Below are 24,597 nucleotides of genomic sequence, written 5' to 3' on the forward strand. Positions count from 1 at the left end.
CGCCAGGAATAGAACCAGGAAGTCCACAATCAACAACTGTGAACAGAAACTGCCACATAATGCAAAATGTCATTTTGGTAATATTTCATGAGGGAAGGTTAATCTTCATGCGACTTGGAACAGTACTCAGTTATTCCATAACCTGGCATCTTAATGGTGGTGGGAATACAAATGGAAATGTCGAAGACGTTTAATTGTCTTAATGAACCCTTACAGCATCGGAAGTGACAACCCTTGACTCCTGAGTGAGTGAGTGAGTTTAGTTTTACGCCGCACTTAGCAATATTCCATCTATATTGGCGGTCTGTAAATACTCGAGTCTGGACCAGACAATCCAGTGATCAACAGCATGAGCATCGATCTGCGCAATTGGGAACCGATGACGTGTCAACCAAGCCAGCGAGCATGACCACCCGATCCCGTTAGTCGCCTCTTACGACAAGCATAGTCGCCTTTTGTTGCAAGCATGGATTGCTGAAGACCTATTCTACCCTGGATTTTCACGGGTCCCTTGACTCATGATATGGGTGAGTCAAGGAAGCGCCGAACATTGAATCTTCGCTCCCACAAAAGAGGAGCCTTTGCACAGCAAGATGCAGAGCATTAAACGACTTGTTTGTCCGTATTCTGTCCTCCCATGACACGTGACGATCCGGGGCCCCGTTTCAGAATGCTATCGTAGCGCTACGACTGTCGTAAGTTTATGTTACAGGGCCTACATTTTCGAAGCTCTCTTAGCGCTAAGATAGTCGTAAGTTAATGTTAATGTATGGTACTTACGACTATTTTAGCGCTAAGAGAGCTTCGAAAATCTAGGCCCTGTAAAGGAGGTACGACAGTCGTAACGCTACGATAGCATTCTGAAACGGGGCCCGGGATTAGAATTGCTTGTCGTAAGATGCGACTAACGGGATCGAGTGGTCAGGTTCGTTGTCTTGGTTGACACACGTAATCGTATCCCAATTGTATAGGTCGATGCTCATGTTGTTAATCACTGGATTGTCTGGTCCAGATTGAATTATTTATTGACCGCCGCATGTAGCTGGAATATTGCCGAGTGAGGCGTAAAACGATAACCTAACCAAACCTGTCCGGCCACATTCATTACTCGCAAAACATTTTCTTTCGCATGAGAAGCAATTGGGTCATTATATAAAATAAATGCATTTAAACGCATATGAATAATATGTAAGTGACTACCATCAATGCCATAAAAAGCAATGTGGAAATCGTACTCACTGTTGCACGAAATGTTGAACGGTTGCCACCGCCCTTCAGCTGAGCACTCCACCTTGGAAGAACCCGACAGAGTGTAACCTGTGTTACAAATGGCAATACTCCGGGAAGTATAGGTCGACGTGTTGTACACGAAAACACCGCTGGCTAAAGGGTCAGGTGGGCCACAGTCGACCACTGAAAACAGATTCAAAGTGAGTGAGTGAGTATGGTTTAAGCAATATTCCAGCAATATCAGGACGGGGGACTCCAGAAATGGGCTTCACGCATTGTGCCCATGTGGGGAATTGAACCCGGGTCATCGGCCGTGACGAGCGAATCTTTATACACTCGCCTACCCCACCGTCCTACAGATTTGATTTAAAGATATTTTATTCACAATTGTGAAAGGGATTGGGGACAAGTTATCCAACTTAAAATATCTGCTCACTGACATTTACATACATGCATTTTCAATATTATAGATCTTAGGAAGGAATAGAGAGAACGTGTAAGAAAGTTAGAGAGAGAAGAGAGGAAGGGACAGTAATTATTTGATTACTCAAAAACGTTTTGATTGATAAGTAAAAGTTTGTACTCATTTGAAAACATATTCATTCCGTTGAATAGTCATATCTGGACTTCCAAGTAACAATGTCATTGGAGAGTCACGCTTTACAATACTTTTCACATTTAACATTAATTTAACTCTTTGAATGTTATACAATTTACATTCTAATAGGAAGTGATGTACATTTTCACAAGCATTGCCGCAGTAACAAGAAGCAGAATCTTTCATGTTAAGACGATACGGTTGGAGACTTTTGATGTAGATAGCTTCTTGGAGTTGGATCTACATCAAAACACTCCATCCATCAATAAACCTTGACCAAGGCTGTTATATACCTCCGGCATACTACCAACTCATCAAAGAGACCCATCACTGAGACTTCACCATCCCTTTGTGTATGCTGCAGGCCTGACGCTTCCATCTACCTAGGCAATGTGTTGTTATTGTTACTGACTTCCATAGGTTATTGCAGTCCTAATCCAAATTGTACTATACAAATATCTCTTCCCCCCCCCTCTCTCTCTCTCTCTCTCTCTCTCTCTCTCTCTCGCTCTCTCTCTCTCTCGCTTTCACTGTAATAAAGAAGTTGATCATCCATATTGTTATCCTTCCTTATTGATCCAACTGCTAAATGCCTCTGAAAGAAGTTGTTAAATATCTGGGTTTGGATACAGCTCTATTTATACAAACGTGTTGACCACGATCACTTATGTAACTCGAGATCCTCAGTAAACGCTTGCCTCTAATACCATACATCTCCAATTTAAGTGTAAGCCCTTTGTGCCACACACCATCAAAAGCTTTGGACACGTCAATAACTAGCATGCAACACCTTTCTTTGTTGTCGAGAGATGTACATATTTGATGGTAAAGTTCAATTAATTGATGGGCAGTAGAAGAACCTGCTTGTAAGCGTGATACGTACTTATATAATATTTTGTCAACATGGAAATAATTATACAAGTGTTTATATACAACTCTCTCAAATAGTTTTCCTTTGCAGCGTGTAAGAGAAATACCTCTATAATGGGAAACATTAGTGTGATCTCCTTTCTGGTATCATGACGAGAAATAATTTCGACAAATACGATTGAAAACCTGGTTGATTCAAATTTACATAGTTTCTTTTCGGACTTACGCACCCTTTCTTGTACACTGAGGGCGGCGGGGTAGCCTAGTGGTTAAAGCGTTGGCTCGTCATGCCGAAGACCCGGGTTCGAATCCCCACATGGGTACAATTTGTGAAGCCCATTTCTGGTGTCCCCTGCCGTGATGTTGCTGGAATATTGCTAAAAGCGGCGTAAAACCAAACTCAGGCAGTCAGTCTTGTACACTGACATGACATATGAACTTTTCTACACACTAGATTGCAATGATAAGTAAATGAACAGTAAACATAGGTCTCAGATATGGACTTAGCGGTTTTCTTTAATAATGACTTATTTTCTTTCCGGTCCTGAAGCTTTGTTCAGCTGCAAACATTTTATGACATCAGATATTTCCTTCTTAGAAATAAATATTTTATCTAACTGCGTGTTGGCCTTTGAAGGAAAATGTGGTAATGGTACATCTTTATCATATAGACGAGATATTGATTCGAAATATGATTTTTTTCAGCTTTTTCAAAATTATCAATATTCTGCTTCAGAGGAGGAGCAGGCAAAGTAGAGCCCGAGTTTTAAAAAATATACTGTCATTATCTCCAATATAAAGTTTTATTTTTAGCATATAATTCCAAAAGTAGGTCATCAATATTAGAATAAAAGTTTTCGTTCGCATAACATTTTTTATGTTGTATACTCTCTTTCTCTGATGTTTGTAAGCTTTCATATCGCTCTCTTTTTTAGTTTTCTTGGTTTTTCTCCGTAATCTGTCCTTTTTTTGGATTCCCCCCTCAAGCTTTGTCGTACCATGGTTTGTCATTTGCATGAATTGTTACTATTTTTGAAAGAATGCATGGTTTCGCATGCTGAGTAAAATTGTTATAAACTAATGAAGATGCATCATAAACATTTGAATATTCACCTTACAGACCATTCCAATCTACCCCACAGATTCAGACAAACGATTTATTGGGGAAGTTTAATAATTAAACTAAACTAAACAATCACGTTTTGATGGAATGGTTTCCATGATCTGGTGCATTTACAGGTGGGTAATTATTTAAGGTTTTGCTTATTGTTCATTGAAGCATGAGCCTTAATTGAGAGAGGACCAACCTGTTTGACGTTGGAGTCATCCTTGATAAATGTATTGTTACACTTCTCGCTTATACTCGAGAGATAATAGCCCAATTCCATTTAGCTCTCTGTCTTAGAGTTTACATTAGTTGACACATGTCATCGTATCCTAATTGCGTAGCTCGATGCTCATGATGTTGACCACTTGATTGTCTGGTCCAGACTGAATTATTTATTGACCGTCGCCATGTAGCTGGAATATTGCTGAGTGCGGCGTAAAATACAACCAAACCAAACCTGTCTGTCCATATTCATTATTCGCAATACATTTTCTTTCGCACGAGAAGCAATTGGATCATATTTACAAACTGTCGACATGTAGCTGCGTTGTTGAGTGCGGCGTTAAACACCAACCAACCAACCAACCAACCATCTTCTACAGTTGTATCGTAAGGATTGCGTTAGTGAACTAACTTAAGGGTCACACCAGCAGTATTTCAGCCATACCGTGACTAGAAAGGTGTTGCATAAATAATAAATACATGTTGTAACAAATTGAAGTCATCAAGGGACTTTACAACCAAGGCAATCATAAAACCTGGTATGTTAATCTGAAACTATTTTATTATTGAAGACAGTACAATATAAAATGATCGCCAGCAACTAGAGGTCGATCAGCATACTTGGAACCGTTGAGGATCATGTAGCAAAGTATCATCTCTACACATGGGTAATCATCTACAAACATATTGTGTTAATTTTCCAAGAGGATTGGGTTCCCAGCATGTCAACAGTAACGTGATTCCTTAACGCCGCTAGCCTCAAGCACATGACCAGACCAGCACGACATCAATAATTGGTTGGTTATTCCAATTATCGGCTTCCATCATGTGGAGAGGTATTGAACAGTAGGGCGTTAAACTGACTGACTGACTGCGTTTGGTTTTACGCCTCTTTTAGCAATATTCCAGCAACATCACGGCGGGGGACACCAGAAATGAGCTTCACACATTGTACCCATGTAGGGAATCGAACCCGGGTCTTCGGCGTGACGAGCCAACGCTTTAACCACTAGGCTACCCCACCGCCCCAGGGCGTTAAACAACAACCCCCAATTCAATATTGACGTCTGTGGTTATGTCTGTTTTATTGTCTTACAAACTGAGTGAGTGAGTAAGTTTTGTTTTACGCCGCACTCAGCAATATTCCAGCTATATGGCGGCGGTCTGTAAACAATCGACTCTGGACAATCAAGTGATCAACAGCATGAGCATCGATCTACGCAATTGGGAACCGATGACATGTGGCAACCAAGTCAGCGAGACTGACCACCCGATCCCGTTCGTCGCCTCTTACGACAAGCATGGGTTACTGAAGATCAATTCTAACCCGGATCTCCACGAGTCCATGTGTCTATGACATTCAATCCTAATAATCTCATGTAGATGGCGAATTAGATAAGCAACACACCGGTCATCTTTATAGCCTGGCGTTGTTATAGGTTGTTCAAGTGTAAGGTGCCTTTAAATACTAAACATCTAAACAAACATTTGCCTTTAAGGGGTTGTAGGATGTTTTCACTGCTTTGAATGTTTAGTGTCTCGCTGATTGCGGTGACCCCAAGAAACATCCGTTGGATACATCTAGGTCTGTGTTAAAACGGCGTAGATTTTCACCAGAAAATGAACTTTGTTTTTTTCTGAGGCCTTAGCATCCAGCAAGCCGAAACATTTGACATACCCACTTCATTGCCTAGAATGGCACATGGCATGCTGCCCTCTGTCTTGGTTATCTGGAGTGAGCGTTGTCTATCATACATTACTCTATGATGGAATACCAAAAGACGTTAAAATATGGTACTTGTTTGTCCCTGCCTGGCGCTCGGCATTAATGGGTACAACAAGGACTGGTCGGCTCAGAGTCAGTATAATGTGTCTGAGTGGGGTATTCATGCTTCACTGCGGCATGGTATCCCAGTGGGCTAGCACTATAAAAACAGCTTCAGTCTGGGCTTGTACAAGCAGCCGCACATACACATACACACGCATGCGCGTCGTCATATGAGCGAAATATTCTTAAGCACGACGTAAAATCCAAATTTCACCTCACCTCACCTATGATGTAAAGTATCGACAGTTTCCTACATGGCAGCAGTTGAAGGTCTTCCTGGATAATCTTTTTGGCTTTCTTGTCCTTGTACTCCGCTGCCCACTTCTTAACAGTGGCAACATAGGGAACAACATCTTTTAATTTCATACAGGCCTGGACAACTGTCTGTATCCCCTTTATATGGATACACTGGACAGTAGCCAATATACTACAACGGAGAATATAGATGGATCCCCCTCGCTGGGTGTACAAATATGCTACTGACAACTGACCAGATAAAGACTTGACGGTCGCCACGTGTTCATGACGGGGCTCACGGCCATTACGGTTAGGAAGTCCCCATATAAGCAGCACCGTCAATGAAGTCTTCAGAGAGGGAGCTTGAGGCACAAAAAGGCGCTGAACACAGACCGGCAGACAAGACCAACAGTCGAGGCCAGCAGTGCAGCCCAGAAGAGAAGTCTGAAGAACAACCCTGGTTATATCTGGCCAGTGCCTGGAAAAGGCCAAGCCTCTCTCACATTCTAGGCTTGGCCTTACTATATACGCTGTTATACCGCTGTAAATAAAAGGATTTGCTGAAACTTTTATCATTCCTTGTGTTATCGTGCTACAATTTGCTACTGGGCTGAGTATTTGGTTTAAATGCAAAGTATTGTAATTAAAGGCACAATGTCACACATATTCGACAGTATTTTGGCCAATATTATATATTGGGGCATATGCACTCACTTTAGCTTCCTATTGATGCAATAAAAGACTTATTATCCCTCAGGACTTGTCTGGAATCGATATCCGAAACGTCGACGCAAACAGTTTCCAAACAGAGAACAGTTGCCATATATGAAATGTAAACAGTTGCTCAGCGAAAACTGACGCACACGGTGTTGCCGGTGTTGCCGGTGTTGCCGGTGTTTGCCTGCGGGCTCATAGTTAGTATTATTGAGAGAAATTCATTAACGTTTAGAGAAGTGTGGTGTGATATAGTGCCTTTCATTTCCGACAGAAAACGATGTCGGTTTTGCCAGAAGCAATGTCATTATATATTTCAATTATTTTGATTAAACATCGATGTTTACTTGACATTCTTTTATATCCTGAAGGCACGAAAGAAAATCAAAAAGTATTTTTGTATTGTCCATATTTGGACCTTTTATCGATATGTAAAAAGCAATCAAAACTGCGTTGGCATCCTATGAAAATAGAGCTGTTGTCGTGTAATTAAGACGCCATTGTTCTATATTTTGTATTTGAACAAAGCAACTATTATCTTAGAAACAGGTCTTCCATTCAAACTATCAACTGTTGAAAGCAAAGATATTTTCGGTCATTTTTGCCGAGCGATTATGTCTTGGGATTTATTGCCGATGATTACTTCCCTGACTCAATATAAAACTATGGTAAACTCAACAGAAACTCACAACTACTTTGATTTAAGTTTAGGGACTAGATTTTGCCATATCATCCATTTTCGCCTCAAACTCGGCTGTAGTGATCTAAACCCAGGCAGATATAATAGATATATCGGAAACATCCAAGTGTTCATGTGGTCATTATAACGAAGGCGTTATTCACTACCTTTTTACTATCAAAATGTAAAACAGCTAGTATGTATTTTTATTTCTTTTGTTGTTAAATTATTTCAATTATTTATCCAGCTATTGTAAGAATGTACTGAAGCGGCGTTTATATAAGCCATTACGCTTGATCGGCTATCCAGGTTCCAGTTTTAGCGAAATAAAAATGTGTTTCAACCACATTGTTCTAATCCAAAGACAGTGGCTCAAGTAATTGCGCCGCCATCCTTAGATCCATCTGTGTATAAAGATTTGTAGGTAGCATTTTGAATTGTTTCAGGTGGAGAAACAAGCAAGTGGAACGGATATATTTTTTACTTCAACGATAGCAGCAGAAATGAAAGATTTAATTCGTACTCATAGAACAAGAATAAGAGAAGACTGCTTCTCACTGTACAGATCCTCAGTAAGATAGTCAAAACACAGTAGGGGTGGGTATTGCAGAGAATGTTCATATTGCGATATATTGCGATGCGAAAGCATGTATTGCGATATGTATTGCAATATATTGCATGAAGTATCGTTAAACAAAAACTACTTATAATCGAGTTACTTCTTGATTTATAGAGCAAAAACACAACAAAATCACTAGGCTTGATTAAGCTTTAATAACAACTTTTAATCATGATAAAATAAAAAATGTGAATAACATTTGGCACAAATGAAACAAGGACATATCCGAACATTTCCGAGTGTTACGAAGTTTTCCGAATGCAAGACAAAATACCGGTTTTTCGATCAGCGTATCGCAATACGTATCGTTTTCATGTCTGAACCGGTAAATACCGGTAAACCGGTTATATTGCGCAGCCCTAAAACACAGTAATTGCAGGGTTGAGCCTTTTACAAGTTTTATGAAATAATGTATGGATAATTTTATACGGCGTTGTTTCAGAGATGGCTAAACTGTACGGCCTCAACATTAAGACTCAACAGAAGCTCGGAAAGACCCCAAACAAAGTCTTAGAGGCTCATGGTGGACACAGCCATGTAGTTTCATGTTGCTTTTATAGCCTCCACTATATACTATGGGGTCCACAATCACGTTTTGAGCGAACCAGCGACTTATACAAGTGAAAGAGGGTAATTTTATGCCCTCTCACTTTGAATTTGAAAGTGGGGAGTGAGTTTCAACAAATGACTTCCCTTCAGACATTTTGTTCCAAGTAGTTTAATGTGAAGTAAGAAAATTAAAATATTAAAATAGTTTTGAATTTTATGTGGCATATATTTTCTACAGAAGTGTATTAAATTCGTTTTAGATTTAGAAAACTAAACGCATTTTAAAGTGGCCATTTGTGAATTTATTGAGACGGATTTGTAACTGTCTCTCTATTGTATAACTATTTTAACGACAACAAGAAATACTAATATCATCTGCGAAAAGCGATTCATCTAATAAATGAGCTAATACCTAGGCTTTGTAAAACTCACTTTTTTAATGCTGAATGGTGTGATAAATTACTGCTTTGTGGAACACGTTGATTGTATTGAGTGAGTTTAGTTTTACGCCGCTTTTAGCAATATTCCAGCAATATCACGGCGGGGGACACCAGAAATGGGCTTCACACATTATACCCATGTGGGGAATCGAACCCGGATCTTCGGCGTGGCGAGTGCTTGTAATGCTCAGACAGGGTTGAACCCACTCGGTTTGTTGTGATATGAATTGATGTAAACGACCTTTCAAACCCAAATCATGTAAATTATTCAAAATGCATGCTTCTCGGTAGTACCGTATGCTTTCTAAAGATCAAAGAACATTAATACTACATGTTGTTTAGGGGGGCGGTGGGGTAGCCTAGTGGTTAAAGCGTTCGCTCGTCACGCCGAAGACCCGGGTTCGAATCCCCACATGTGTACATTGTGTGAAGCTCATTTCTGGTGTCCCCCGCCGTCATATTGCTGGAATATTGCTAAAATCGGCGTAAAACCAAACTCACATGTTGTTTAGTTACTGTAACATGGTTAACAAAAGAGCCTAATACATTGTCAACAATAGTTCGATTTTTCTTGAAACTACATTAAATATTTACACTTGGCTATTCGTTTCCAGATATCTTATTATTAAGCTATTATTTACCTTTCATTTCGTGGCTTTACAGACACAGCTGGTTAATGAAATTGATCCTTGCCCGTCCTTGGTAAACAATGGCATTGTTCCACGAAGATTAACAATTCTCTGAAGCGACATTTGATCGAATATTTCTGAAAGGATGTCGAGACATGATACAGGCAAACGCTTCAAGAGCTGTTTCTGTATATATATGTAGCCCTTGTAATGAAAATATTTTGTTGTAGCCTTCACCAATGATGGTAGTAATTGTTTTTCTTCTCCTGTTGTTTCTGATACTATTGAAACGGAGGGACATAAGTGAAAAATACTTAACTAGTGTTTTTTCCGAGTGTATTTGCAATGTCAGTTAATAAATGATCACATTTTTTGAGATGGCGAACAGCAGATTTTGTATTTTTGCCTTTTATCCTTTATGTCATGTTCCATACCATTGACATTTATACCCGGGAATGTATTTTGGAAACGTACTCTGTTTTTTAATGCGCGTCGAGCCTTGGTATTTGAAATTTTAACTTTGTCTAAATTATGGTCTGCACAATAAAGACGAAAATATTCTCCTGCTATTTTGCCTACACTTTCTGCCCTGTTTGCATTCGGTATGTATGGTAAGGTGAGGTGAGGTGAAATGGGGTTTAAGGTCGCACTTAAGAATATTTCGCTCATTTGACGACGTGCATGAGTGTGTATACGTGGCTGCTTGTACTAGTCCAAACTTAAGCTGGCTTTATGGTGCTAGCTTACTGAGATATCATGCCGCACTGGGATATCGATACCCCACTCAGACACATTGTACTGACTCCGAGCCGACCAGTCCTTGTTGTGCCCATTAATGCCGAGCGCCAGGCAGGGACCAACAAGTACCATATTTTCATGTAGTTTGGTATGACGCGACCGTGGATCGAACCCGCGACCTTCCGCTCTCCGGGCGTACGCTCTAACCACTACGGTCGGTATGTATTGTATGTTCAGCAACGACATTTAGTATATCTGAAAACAACGGTATCGGATCTTTATCAGGAATGAAAAGGTTTCGTTTTTGGCTGTCAATACATAACATCTCCTTTAGTGACCAGTCTGACTTAGTTCCATCTTAATGAAGGTGGATTATCGCCAAGGTTGATAGCTTTAACGACTGGCGGGGAAGTGACCGCTCCCACATAGGTCATCATAGACCATCTATTGATTCTTCAGGTTTGAGTCTGCAATGGACAAATCGAGATGGCTGGATATAAATACGTGTTTGAATAATCTTGATATTAAAACACATTAGTTCTTATCGGATATACAATCGTCAACAACTTTCCTCTAATCGCTTGTGCTTGTACTTTTCCATAGAGGATTATGCCCACTTAAATTGCACAAGACGATGCAGGGATTAAACAGATGATCATACAGATTCTGTAGTTCGGACTTACAAAGGTGAGTGAGTGAGTTTAGTTTTACACCACACTCATCGGTATTCCAGCTATATGGCGGCAGTCTGTAAATAATTAAGTCTGGATCAGACAATCCAGTGATCAACAGCATGAGCATCGATCTGCGCAATTGGGAACCGATGACATGTGTCAACCAAGTCAGCAAGCCTGACCACCCGATCCAGTTGGTCGCGTCTTACAAGCATGGGTTACTGAAGGCCAATATTCTAACCCGGATCTTCACGGGTAACTTACAAAGGGCATATGAAGGTAAAATATATGAAAAACTCAACTTTAATGCAATATGCAAGGTAAGGCAAATAGCAACGGCTTGAAGATAAGTATTAGGATGTACACCACTATGAATGACGTCCTTTGTAACTGAAATAGCCGCGCTTCCAGTTGCACTACTGGATAAAATGGGTGCTTTAAAAGTAAGGTGAATGGTAACATGTGTACTGCCTCATTTCAAATGTAAGATACGTCTCTTGTAGACATACTGCTTACGGTACATAATCTTGAACTAATAGCTGTACCTCATTAAAATTCTTTCGAGGTCCTCTGGAATTGAATTGCATTATATTGGACAATTGAGTCATTGTGGCTCAAGTGGATATCTCTGGAGAATGAGGATAAGTATCTCTGCCTGTCCTGTGAGGACAGAGTAACCTCCATTTCCAGAGGTGAAAAGGAGTTTTGAAATTTGTTTACAGGATAGGGCCTGCAACACGGCGGGGGACACCAGAAATGGGCTTCACAATTTGTACCCATGTTGGGAATCGAATCCTGGCCTTGGTCGAGACGAGCGAACGCTTTAACCACTAGGCTACCCCACCGCCCCTTTTGTTCCTAATTGCTGTGTAATGTTTAGCTGTTACGTGAGCATGATTTTATGCCGTCTTCAGCAATATCATGGCGAGGAACGTGATAGATACTCTTCACATGCTGTGTTAGGAATCGAACCCAGGATTTCGGAGTGACAATCGAACGCTTTAACAATTCTTCTACATTCGTCTCCGATTGTAGAGATATGTTTGTGTTTCAGTTAGCTGATCAGTGAGCTTAGTTTTACGTCGCTTCAGCAATATTTCAGCAATATTAAGACGGGGGACACCAGAAATGGGCTTCACACCCGGCTCTCCGGCGTGACGAGGGAACGCTTTATCCACTAGGCTACCCCTCCGGCCCTGGGACCCGGAAGTAGCAGGATGTGCGCACTTACACTCATTTCCACAGTTAGAACCGTCCTCCGTGGTGTAGTGGTTAGAGCGTCCGCCCGGAGGTTGCGGGTTCGATCCCCGACCGCGTCATACAAAAAGACGTTAAAATATGGTACTTGTTTGTCCCTGCCTGGCGCTCGGCATTAATGGGTACAACAAGGACTGGTCGGCTCGGAGTCAGTATAATGTGTCTGAGTGGGGTATTCATGCTTCACTGCGGCATGGTGTCTCAGTGGGCTAGCACTATAAAACCAGCTTCAGTCTGGGCTAGTACAAGCAGCCGCACACACACATACACACGCATGCACGTTGTCATATGAGCGAAATATTCTTAAGCACGACGTTAAACCCAATTTCACCTCACCTCAGTTAGAACCGTCATAGCGATCACCACAGCAGTGACGTACCACAGAGTTACGGCAGGATTTTGATCCATGGCCGAAATATTGACATGTGTCAACTCGGAGTGGATTGGGGACATATACAACCACTCTGATATTGAAATAACATGTTTTGTAAAACTGTGGAAGGGATGAACGAGCAAACGCCAACTGCCAACTGATATATATTTGATTTCGTAATAATGCCCTATTTCTTGGCGGTGAAACGTTAAAAATTCTCTGAACACATTGAGATATTGCTGGCTACGTGCACGCTCCACCAGAGAACAATTACGGCGACTTCACTTCTCAACAAATCCCAGAGGTAGCCTTAGAAATTGCAAAAGGTTTGAGGCTGAAGCTAGGAAGCTAGCTAATGAATCAACGTTTGAAGAATTATTTTCAGTTGCGCGATCAAGTTCGCCTACACGTATCTTCCTTTTATTTCGAGATGAGACAGCCTGTTGTAGTGTCATAATGAAAAAAATGATTCTGCATTCGAGCTCCCAACCATCAGGGAGTGTCAACAAGGGCAATGTCAAATTGCACAGGATTTCAAAGATGTTTACACCAGGGGGTTTTGCTCAAGGGAATATGAGATGAATAGCTGTATTTGGCTCCTAATTCAGTACTAAACTGGTTCTAACAAGAAATTATAAATATACATTATAGGGAGATTAACACCACTAGACTGGCCCGTGAGCCACCACCTTATGGTATAATATGACAAAAACATAGGGGGAATTAGAATGACTCGTGAGCCACCGCCTTCTGGCATAATATGATAAATAAACAGGGGGAATTAGAATGACTCGCGAGCCACCGCCTTCTGGCATAATAGGATAAATAACATAGGGGGAATTAGAATAACTCGTGAGCCACCGCCTGATGGCATAAAATGATAAATAACATAGCGGAAATTAGAATAACCCGTGAGCCACCGCCTTCTGGCATAAAATATTAAATAACATAGGGGAAATTAGAATAACCCGTGAGCCACCGCCTGATGGCATAAAATGATAAATAACATAGGGGAAATTAGAATAACTCGTCATCCACCGCCTGATGGCATAATATGATAAATAACAGGGGGAATTAGAATGACTCGCGAGCCACCGTCTGATGGCATAATATGAAAAATAACATAGGGGAAATTAGAATAACTCGTCATCCACCGCCTGATGGCATAATATGATAAATAACAGTGGGAATTAGAATGACTCGCGAGCCACCGCCTGATGGCATAATATGATAAATAAACAGGGGGAATTAGAATAACCCGTGAGCCACCACCTTCTGGCATAAAATGATAAATAACATATTGGGAATTAGAATAACTCGTGAGCCACCGCCTGATGGCATAAAATGATAAATAACATAGGGAAATTAGAATAACTCGTCATCCACCGCCTTCTGGCATAATATGATAAATAACAGGGGGAATTAGAATGACTCGTGAGCCACCGCCTGATGGCATAATATGATAAATAACATGGGGAATTAGAATAATTCGTGATCCACCGCCTTCTGGCATAATATGATAAATAACAGGGGGAATTAGAATGACTCGCGAGCCACCGCCTTCTGGCATAATAGGATAAATAACATAGGGGAAATTAGAATAACTCGTCATCCACCGCCTGATGGCATAATATGATAAATAACATATGGGAAATTAGAATAACTCGTCATCCACCGCCTGATGCATAATATGATAAATAACAGGGGGAATTAGAATGACTCGCGAGCCACCGCCTGATGGCATAATATGATAAATAACATAGGGGAAATTAGAATAACCCGTCATCCACCGCCTTCTGGCATAATATGATAAATAACATAGGGGGAATTAGAATGACTCGTGAGCCACCGCCTGATGGCATAATATGATAAATAACATAGGGGAATTAGAATGACTCGTCAGCCACCGCCTTCTGGCATAATATGACAAATAACATATGGGAATTAGAATGACTCGTGAGCCACCGCCTTCTGGCATAATATGACAAATAACATAGGGGGAATTAGAATAACTCGTGAGCCACCGCCTGATGGCATAAAATGATAAATAACATAGGGGAAATTAGAATAACTCGTCATCCACCGCCTTCTGGCATAATATGATAAATAACAGGGGGAATTAGAATGACTCGCGAGCCACCGCCTGATGGCATAATATGATAAATAACATAGGGGAAATTAGAATAACTCGTCATCCACCGCCTTCTGGCATAATATGATAAATAACAGGGGGAATTAGAATGACTCGCGAGCCACCGCCTGATGGCATAAAATGATAAATAACATAGGGGAAATTAGAATAACTCGTCATCCACCGCCTTCTGGCATAATATGATAAATAACAGGGGGAATTAGAATGACCCGTCATCCACCGCCTGATGGCATAATATGATAAATAACATAGGGGAAATTAGAATAACTCGTCATCCACCGCCTTCTGGCATAATATGATAAATAACATATGGGAAATTAGAATAACTCGTCATCCACCGCCTGATGGCATAATATGATAAATAACAGGGGGAATTAGAATGACTCGTGAGCCACCGCCTGATGGCATAATATGAAAAATAACATAGGGGAAATTAGAATAACCCGTCATCCACCGCCTGATGGCATAATATGATAAATAACATATGGGAATTAGAATGACTCGTGAGCCACCGCCTTCTGGCATAATATGATAAATAACATAGGGGAATTAGAATGACTCGTCAGCCACCGCCTTCTGGCATAATATGACAAATAACATATGGGAATTAGAATGACTCGTGAGCCACCGCCTTCTGGCATAATATGACAAATAACATAGGGGGAATTAGAATAACTCGTGAGCCACCGCCTGATGGCATAAAATGATAAATAACATAGGAGAAATTAGAATAACTCGTCATCCACCGCCTGATGGCATAATATGATAAATAACAGGGGGAATTAGAATGACTCGCGAGCCACCGCCTGATGGCATAATATGATAAATAACATAGGGGAAATTAGAATAACTCGTCATCCACCGCCTTCTGGCATAATATGATAAATAACAGTGGGAATTAGAATGACTCGCGAGCCACCGCCTTCTGGCATAATATGATAAATAACATATGGGAAATTAGAATAACTCGTCATCCACCGCCTGATGGCATAATATGATAAATAACAGTGGGAATTAGAATGACTCGTGAGCCACCGCCTTCTGGCATAATATGACAAATAACATAGGGGAAATTAGAATAACTCGTCATCCACCGCCTGATGGCATAATATGATAAATAACAGGGGGAATTAGAATGACTCGCGAGCCACCGCCTGATGGCATAATATGATAAATAACATAGGGGAATTAGAATGACTCGTGAGCCACCGCCTGATGGCATAATATGACAAATAACATATGGGAATTAGAATGACTCGTGAGCCACCGCCTTCTGGCATAATATGACAAATAACATATGGGAATTAGAATGACTCGTGAGCCACCGCCTTCTGGCATAATATGACAAATAACAGGGGGAATTAGAATAACTCGCGAGCCACCGCCTGATGGCATAAAATGACAAATAACATAGGGGAAATTAGAATAACTCGTCATCCACCGCCTGATGGCATAATATGATAAATAACAGGGGGAATTAGAATAACTCGTGAGCCACCGCCTGATGGCATAATATGATAAATAACATATGGAAATTAGAATGACTCGTGAGCCACCGCCTTCTGGCATAATATGACAAATAACATATGGGAATTAGAATGACTCGTGAGCCACCGCCTTCTGGCATAATATGACAAATAACATAGGGGGAATTAGAATAACTCGTGAGCCACCGCCTGATGGCATAAAATGATAAATAACATAGGGGAAATTAGAATAACTCGTCATCCACCGCCTTCTGGCATAATATGATAAATAACAGGGGGAATTAGAATGACTCGTGAGCCACCGCCTTCTGGCATAATATGATAAATAACATAGGGGAAATTAGAATAACTCGTCATCCACCGCCTTCTGGCATAATATGATAAATAACATATGGGAATTAGAATGACTCGTGAGCCACCGCCTTCTGGCATAATATGACAAATAACATATGGGAATTAGAATGACTCGTGAGCCACCGCCTTCTGGCATAATATGATAAATAACATATTGTGAAATAGAATAACTCGTGACCAAGGTCAACTATTACTTGTGGAAGTCAGAAATTTTACATCTTGTAGATTATATATGCCTTTTCTTCTAGTGATTATATTTTAACAATTACTGAAAAGATCCATATTTTAACACTGGCCATTTATAAGAAACTTACCAGTCAGTGGTGATGATGCCTGCCCGTTGAGACACACATATTTATTGGCTGCGTACACACACCGATACCCCGGTAGGCAGTCTGCGCATGTGTCAACACCATGGACCTTCAAGAGAGAGTTCATTAAGTATCATGTTTTACAAACATGGGTGTTCCGTTGCGTCGAGCAGTATTATACTAATATCACAATATCTTTTACATATTATAACCTGTTTGGAACTCCAACCCGGACCTTAGGCCACACAAATCGAAAACAACATGATACGATAGTTTATACGTTCCAGCTGACTATTGTTGTTTGGAGGTACAAAGCCGTTGTTGATACAAATGTCCACTTTATGATTTGATGTATTAGTCGGCTATATGACCGCTTCAGATCTACAGATTCCAGTTTGCGCAAAGACAAAATTATGGAATACTGTAAGGGACTTTCTCGCGATCTCGCATTCTCGCACTTTTGGCATTTTTAGCTTGTTTCCAAAGGTCGAGATCGCGAGAATGTCCCTTACAGTATTCCATACAAAATAGTGATTAAATCGTATGAATGGAGCACAATCAGTGTTTACAACAGCTGTTCGAGAAAAGGGTGAGCATGTCCTTCCCCACCCGTAGCACCCAACGCTTTCACAGTTTGTACAAAAGGTGAGTGTCTGTTGCCTTACACCGTACGGCAGTACTGCTGCCACGTGGTCACTGCCTATAGACGAGCCACACAATCCAGTGACTACAAAAAAACAGCTGTATCTCTGTTAGAGATCAGGGTCTTCTGTATACATTTAAAATCAAATAGTTTAAAAAGGATATAAAACATGTGCTTGAATAAACGCATTGCATTCCAATAGATATAAGACATATAACCAGGGAAATAGGTGTGAAACAGGATGTAGGTGTTACACAGTGGTAGGTGTAAAACAGGTGCAGAAATGAAACCAGTACCGTTCCTAGTGCAGGTGTAAATCAAGATGTATGTGTAAAACAGGAAATAGGTGTAAAACAGGGTGTAGGTGTAAAACAAGATGTAAGTGTAAAGCAAGATGTACGTGTAAAACAGGATGTAGGTGTAAAACAGGATGTAAGTGTAAAATAAGATGTAGGTGTAAAATATGATGTAGGTGTAAAACAGGGTGTAAGTGTAAAACGGTGTAAGTGTAAAACAGGGTGTAGGTGTAAAACAGGGTGTAAGTGGAAAACAGGGTGTAGGTGTAAAACAGGGTAAAGGTGTAAAACAGGGTGTATGTGTAAAACAGGATGTAGGTGTAAAACAGGATGTAGATGTAACACAGGGTGTAAGTGTAAAACAGGGTGTAGGAGTAAAACAGGGTGTAGGTGTAAAACAGGGTGTAGGTGCAAAATAGGGTGTAGGTGCAAAATACAGGGTGTAGGTGTAAAACAGGGTGTAAGTGTAAAACAGGGTGTAGGTGTAAAACAGGGTGTAAGTGTAAAGCAGGGTGTAAGTGTAAAACAGGGTGTATGTGTAAAACAGGGTGTAAGTGTAAAACAGGGTGTATGTGTAAAATAGGGTGTAAGTGTAAAACAGGGTGTAGGTTTAAAACAGGATGTAGGTGTAAAACAGAGTGTAGGTGTAAAACAGGATGTAGGTGTAAAACAGGTCGTAGGTGTAAAACAGGTCGTAGGTGTAAAACATGATGTAGGTGTAAAACAGGGTGTAGGTGTACAACAGCCTGTAGGTGTAAAACAGGGTGTAGGTTTAAACAGGGTGTAGGTGTAAAATAGGGTGTAGGTGTAAAACAGGGTGTAAGTGTAAAACAGGGTGTAGGTGTAAAACAGGGTGTAGGTGTAAAACAAGGTGTAAGTGTAAAACAGGGTGTAGGTGTAAAACAGGGTGTAAGTGTAAAACAGGCTGTAGGTGTAAAACAGGGTGTAGGTGTAAAACAGGGTGTAGGTGTAAAAATAGGGTGTAGTGTGTAAAACAAGGTGTAAAGAGTGTAAAACAGGGTGTAAGTGTAAAACAGAGGTGTAAGTGTAAAACAGGGTGTATGTGTAAAACAGGGTGTAGAAGTGTAAAACAGGAAATAGGTGTAAAACAGGGTGTAAAAGTGTAAAACAGGGTGTAGGTGTAAAACAGGATGTAGGTGTAAAACAGAGTGTAGGTGTAAAACAGGATGTAGGTGTAAAACAGGTCGTAGGTGTAAAACAGGTCGTAGGTGTAAAACATGATGTAGGTGTAAAACAGGGTGTAGGTGTACAACAGGCTGTAGGTGTAAAACAGGGTGTAGGTTTAAACAGGGTGTAGGTGTAAAATAGGGTGTAGGTGTAAAACAGGGTGTAAGTGTAAAACAGGGTGTAGGTGTAAAACAGGGTGTAAGTGTAAAACAGGGTGTAAGTGTAAAACAGGGTAATGTGTTAAACAGGGTGTAAGTGTAAAACAGGGTGTAGGTGTAAAACAGGGTGTAAGTGTAAAACAGGGCGTAGGTGTAAAACAGGATGTAGGTGTAAAACAGGGTGTAAGTGTAAAACAGGGTGTAGGTGTAAAACAGGGTGTAAGTGTAAAACAAGGTGTAAGTGTAAAACAGGGTGTAGATGTAAAACAGGGTGTAAGTGTAAAACAGGCTGTAGGAGTAAAACAGGGTGTAGCTGTAAAACAGGGTGTAGGTGTAAAATAGGGTGTAGGTGTAAAACAAGGTGTAGGTGTAAAACAGGGTGTAGGTGTAAAACTGGGTGTAAGTGTAAAACAGGGTGTAAGTGTAAAACAGGGTGTATGTGTAAAACAGGGTGTAAGTGTAAAACAGGAAATAGGTGTAAAACAGGGTGTAAGTGTAAAACAGGGTGTAGGTGTAAAACAGGATGTAGGTGTAAAACAGGGTGTAGGTGTAAAACAGGATGTAGGTGTAAAACAGGTCGTAGGTGTAAAACAGGTCGTAGGTGTAAAACATGATGTAGGTGTAAAACAGGGTGTAGGTGTAAAACAGGCTGTAGGTGTAAAACAGGGTGTAGGTTTTAAACAGGGTGTAGGTGTAAAATAGGGTGTAGGTGTAAAACAGGGTGTAGGTGTAAAACAGGGTGTAGGTGTAAAACAGGGTGTAGGTGTAAAACAGGGTGTAAGTGTAAAACAGGGTAATGTGTTAAACAGGGTGTAAGTGTAAAACAGGGTGTAGGTGTAAAACAGGGTGTAAGTGTAAAACAGGGCGTAGGTGTAAAACAGGATGTAGGTGTAAAACAGGATGTAGGTGTAAAACAGGGTGTAGGTATAAAATAGGGTGTAGGTGTACAACAGTGTGTAAGTGTAAAACAGGGTGTAGACGTAAAACAGGGTGTAGGTGTAAAACAGGGCGTAGGTGTAAAACAGGATGTAGGTGTAAAACAGGGTGTAGGTGTAAAACAGGGTGTAGGTATAAAATAGGGTGTAGGTGTACAACAGGGTGTAGGTGTAAGGCAGGGTGTAAGTGTATAACAGGGTGTATGTGTAAAACAGGATGTAGGTGTAAAACAGAGTGTAGGTGTAAAACAAGGTGTAGGTGTAAAACAGGGTGTAAGTGTAAAACAGGGTGTAGGTGTAAAACAGGATGTAGGTGTAAAACAGGGTGTAGGTGTAAAACAGGGTGTAGGTATAAAATAGGGTGTAGGTGTACAACAGGGTGTAGGTGTAAGGCAGGGTGTAAGTGTATAACAGGGTGTATGTGTAAAACAGGATGTAGGTGTAAAACAGGGTGTAGATGTAAAACAGGGTGTAAGTGTAAAACAGGCTGTAGGTGTAAAACAGGGTGTAGGTGTAAAACAGGGTGTAGGTGTAAAATAGGGTGTAGGTGTAAAACAGGGTGTAGGTGTAAAACAGGGTGTAGGTGTAAAACAGGGTGTAAGTGTAAAACAGGGTGTAGGTGTAAAACAGGGTGTAGGTGTAAAACAGGGTGTAGGTATAAAACAGGGTGTAGGTGTAAAACAGGGTGTAGGTGTAAAACAGGGTGTGGAGGTGTAAAACAGAGGTGTAGGTGTAAAACACAGGGTGTAGGTGTAAAACAGGTCGTAGGTGTAAAACAGGTGTAGGTGTAAAACAGGGTGTAGGTGTACAACAGGGTGTAGGTGTAAAACAGGGTGTGTAGGTGTAAAACAGGGTGTAGGTGTAAAACAGAGGGTGTAAGGTGTAAAACAGGGTGTAGGTGTTAAACAGTGTGTAGGTGTAAAACACAGGGTGTAGGTGTAAAACAGGGTGTAAGTGTAAAACAGGGCGTAGGTGTAAAACAGGATGTAGGTGTAAAAACAGGATGTAGGTGCAAAACAGGGTGTAGGTATAAAATAGGGTGTAGGTGTACAACTGGGTGTAGGTGTAAAACAGGGTGTAGGTGTAAAACAGGGTGTAGGTGTAAAACAGGGTGTAGGTGTAAAACAGGTCGTAGGTGTAAAACAGGATGTAGGTGTAAAACAGGGTGTAGGTGTAAAACAGGTCGTAGGTGTAAAACAGGGTGTAGGTATAAAATAGGGTGTAGGTGTAAAACAGGGTGTAGGTGTAAAACAGGTCGTATGTGTAAAACAGGATGTAGGTGTAAAACAGGGTGTAGGTGTAAAACAGGGTGTAGGTGTAAAACAGGTCGTAGGTGTAAAACAGGGTGTAGGTATAAAATAGGGTGTAGGTGTAAAACAGGGTGTAGGTGTAAAACAGGTCGTATGTGTAAAACAGGATGTAGGTGTAAAACAGGGTGTAGGTGTAAAACAGGGGCAGAATTGAAACCAGTACTGTTCCTAGTGTAGGTGTAAAACAGGGAAATAGGTGTAAGACGGGGTGTAGGAGTAAAACAGGTTGTAGGTGTCAAACAGGGTGTAGGTGTAAAACAGGGGAAGAATTGAAACCAGTACTGTTCCTAGTGATTTAAACATGAACATGATACTGTGGAGATGATACTGAGTGTTCAAGCAGTCCCTTGTATGTTCTTCTATGTCATGACCTGCCAAGATGGAGACCAAATGATGCGTACATTGCAAACGTTGGTCAAAAGAAACCTCGGATCTGACATCAATTTCCTAGCGTGCATAAAGTTAGGTTTTGTTTGTTGTTTAAGCCTGCACTCAGCAATATTTCAGCAACATGGCAGCGGTCTGTAAATAATCGTGTCTAAACCAGACAATCCACTGATATGTATCAACCAAGTCAGCCGGCCTAACCACCCGATCATGTTAGTCACCTTTTACGGGTTGCGGAAGACCAACTCTAACCCGGATCTTCACGGGTACTATGTATAAAGTTTGGAAATACTGGCCCATCGTGTTTGTTATTGGTATATAATACACTTACTTCACAATTCTTCTCAAGGAGATCTTTCACCTCGGATGAATCAGCTTTGTACCCATGGTCGTACGTGTTCAGATCACAAAACCCAGTTTTGAAATCATAGTTCAGCGATATGCATTTTGAGTCTCGTCGACAAGCAGTTTCACACTGGATCACGTTTTTAACTACCATCCTCTGAGATGGAAACAGAACAGGTTCAATAGACGGTTCCAGTAACAGCAAGCTTCCACACTCATAAGGGTAACAGAAAGGGAAAAATGTTGTAAATATCCAGAAAATGAAATGAGAACCTGGACACATTTTTGAGACCCGCATACGCCTACACGACCCAGGAACACTCTGCGCAGTGACAAGTGCCGCAACGCTTCGTTAAATAAATTATTTTAATCGTTGGTAAATGATTCGTTCTACAGAACGGCAAGTGGCGTCGCTAGGACAATATCTACATCACAAAGACTATGGAATAAATCGATTAATTTCCTTCTTTAGCAAAACACATAAGTAAATCAGCCGCGGGTATGTCAAGACACAGTTGCGGATGCCTAAATGGGCAGTGGTATAGTCTAGTGGTTAAAGCGTTTGCTCATTACGCCGAAGGCCCAGGTTCGAATACAATGTGTGAAGCCTATTTCAGGTGTCATCCGCTGTAATATTGCTGGAACAATGCTAAGAGCAGAGTAAAGATATCCGGGGAAAAACGAGTTCGACAGATTTTGCAATAATGTATAGTATATATGAAAAAAAGACACGTTTCCTCCACCTTTACAATGTTCTATTGTACCATGTGTTTTTTTCTTTTAACTGCCTAAATAAAACTGAATTTACTTATCAACTCACATTATCTGTTTGTGCTCTTGTATCCCGTGTAAATACATGCATATCCTAAATCTATCCGTTTGAGGAATGAGTGTGTATATAAACGCTTGTTGATATCATATTAAAGGATTTTTAAAAAGGTTTAAACACTATGCATTTTTATTACATAATGCCATTCAAACATGAATATATACCACATCTGCACTATCCATTTACGAAAAATAGTCGTAAAAATTATCAATATGCACCAAAACAAAAACCGCTTTAGCCCCGCCCACGCGTATGCATATTTCTATTTTTATCGGTCTGCCGTTTTGGTAAACTTACGTCATAGACAGATTACAATTGAAAATTAAAACAACAATGTCTTTATTGTTTTAACTAAATGCCTATATGTTCACAATCCAATGCTACGTACCGCCATACATAAACATACATAATTAGGCCCATTTGCATACAGTAATAACTGAGATAACCAGATGTAATTCAACTCATTAAAATTTAGCACCAGACAAGAACAACTAGTCAACCTTCGTTGACTAGAGATTCCTACAAGGAAAGGGAGGTAACTCTGCGTAATCTGTCTGACTACAGTTTTGGTAAACTTACGTCATAGACAGATTACAATTGAAAAATAAAACAACAATGTCTTTATTGTTTTAACTAAATGCCTCTATAGTGAGTAAGGGAAATGATAAAGCAATCTGCCATATTAACATGTCAAACATGTTAAACTCTCAAAAAAAAACACAAAAAACCCCCAAAAAAAACACAATAGTACACCAGTATCTTTAAAATCTTAAAGAAAATATTAGGCTTACTCATGGTAACAAGAAAATGCTGAAATTCTGTAATTATGGTAGAAACACTGATATCAACCATTGAGTACCGACTCTGAAAAGTCTTTTGGTGTTCTGCTGTGTACATAATGTCCATAGAAAACAGACTCTGTTTTCCATCTCCCGACCTTCATGACAATTTTAGGATCCTGACAATTCTGAATCGCCAGTGTTGCTCCAGTTGGACGGAACGATTTTGCAGAAAACCCCTTGGAAGAGAGTCCGGCATCTTTTATGGATTGTTCTAGAATTTCTGAAACAGTAGATGCTTGCACGCCTCTGTGGGGTGCATGCAGAGACAAGAAAACACTACTAGTGTCCGTTCGGAGAGAGTCTGTCCGCTCTATGTAATCCTTCAAGGTCTTTACAGGGTCCAACTTGCTGCAATCTGCAGGCTGAACCAAAACCTCAAAACCAGTACGTGAAGTGTCATTTTTTATGCCAAAGAAGTTTATAGTCAGAGAACCATCTGCATGAAAAGACAATTGATTTGTGGTAAACTCGTTGCTCTTAGTCAAGCGGGTCTGGGCATCATAATGTACCGATTTCGGGGCGATATCTGATGGGCGCAACATAGCCACCAGAGCTAATAGAGTCACTGCCTTTTGGCGGAGCTGTTTTATTGACA

General features: G+C 40.6%; 1 protein-coding gene across 1 annotated transcript; it reads right to left on the reverse strand.

Moving 5' to 3' along the window:
• Positions 1–29: 29 nt before the first annotated feature.
• Positions 30–22,667, reverse strand: LOC124269027 (CUB and sushi domain-containing protein 3-like). Its single transcript, XM_046704055.1, has 4 exons — positions 22,318–22,667; positions 17,073–17,178; positions 1,240–1,413; positions 30–49 (listed from the first exon to the last, which is right to left on the reverse strand). The coding sequence occupies exons 1-4, from the start codon at positions 22,627–22,629 to the stop codon at positions 30–32; spliced, it is 612 nt and encodes a 203-aa protein (XP_046560011.1). The 5' UTR covers positions 22,630–22,667.
• Between the last annotated feature and the right edge of the window lie 1,930 nt (positions 22,668–24,597).

This window comes from Haliotis rubra, unplaced genomic scaffold (genome assembly GCF_003918875.1).
Source record: "Haliotis rubra isolate DU_JTF1 unplaced genomic scaffold, ASM391887v1 Scf1411, whole genome shotgun sequence".
Lineage (NCBI taxonomy): Eukaryota > Metazoa > Mollusca > Gastropoda > Lepetellida > Haliotidae > Haliotis > Haliotis rubra.

Coding starts and splice junctions, on each gene's coding strand:
- LOC124269027 (XM_046704055.1), bottom strand. CDS start 22,629: ATGCGGGTCTCAAAAATGTGTCCAGGTTCTCATTTCATTTTCTGGATA. Junction 17,179..22,317: donor TCCTTGAGAAGAATTGTGAA/GTAAGTGTATTA, acceptor TCTCTCTTGAAG/GTCCATGGTGTTGACACATG. Junction 50..1,239: donor GTTCAACATTTCGTGCAACA/GTGAGTACGATT, acceptor ATTATGTGGCAG/TTTCTGTTCACAGTTGTTGA.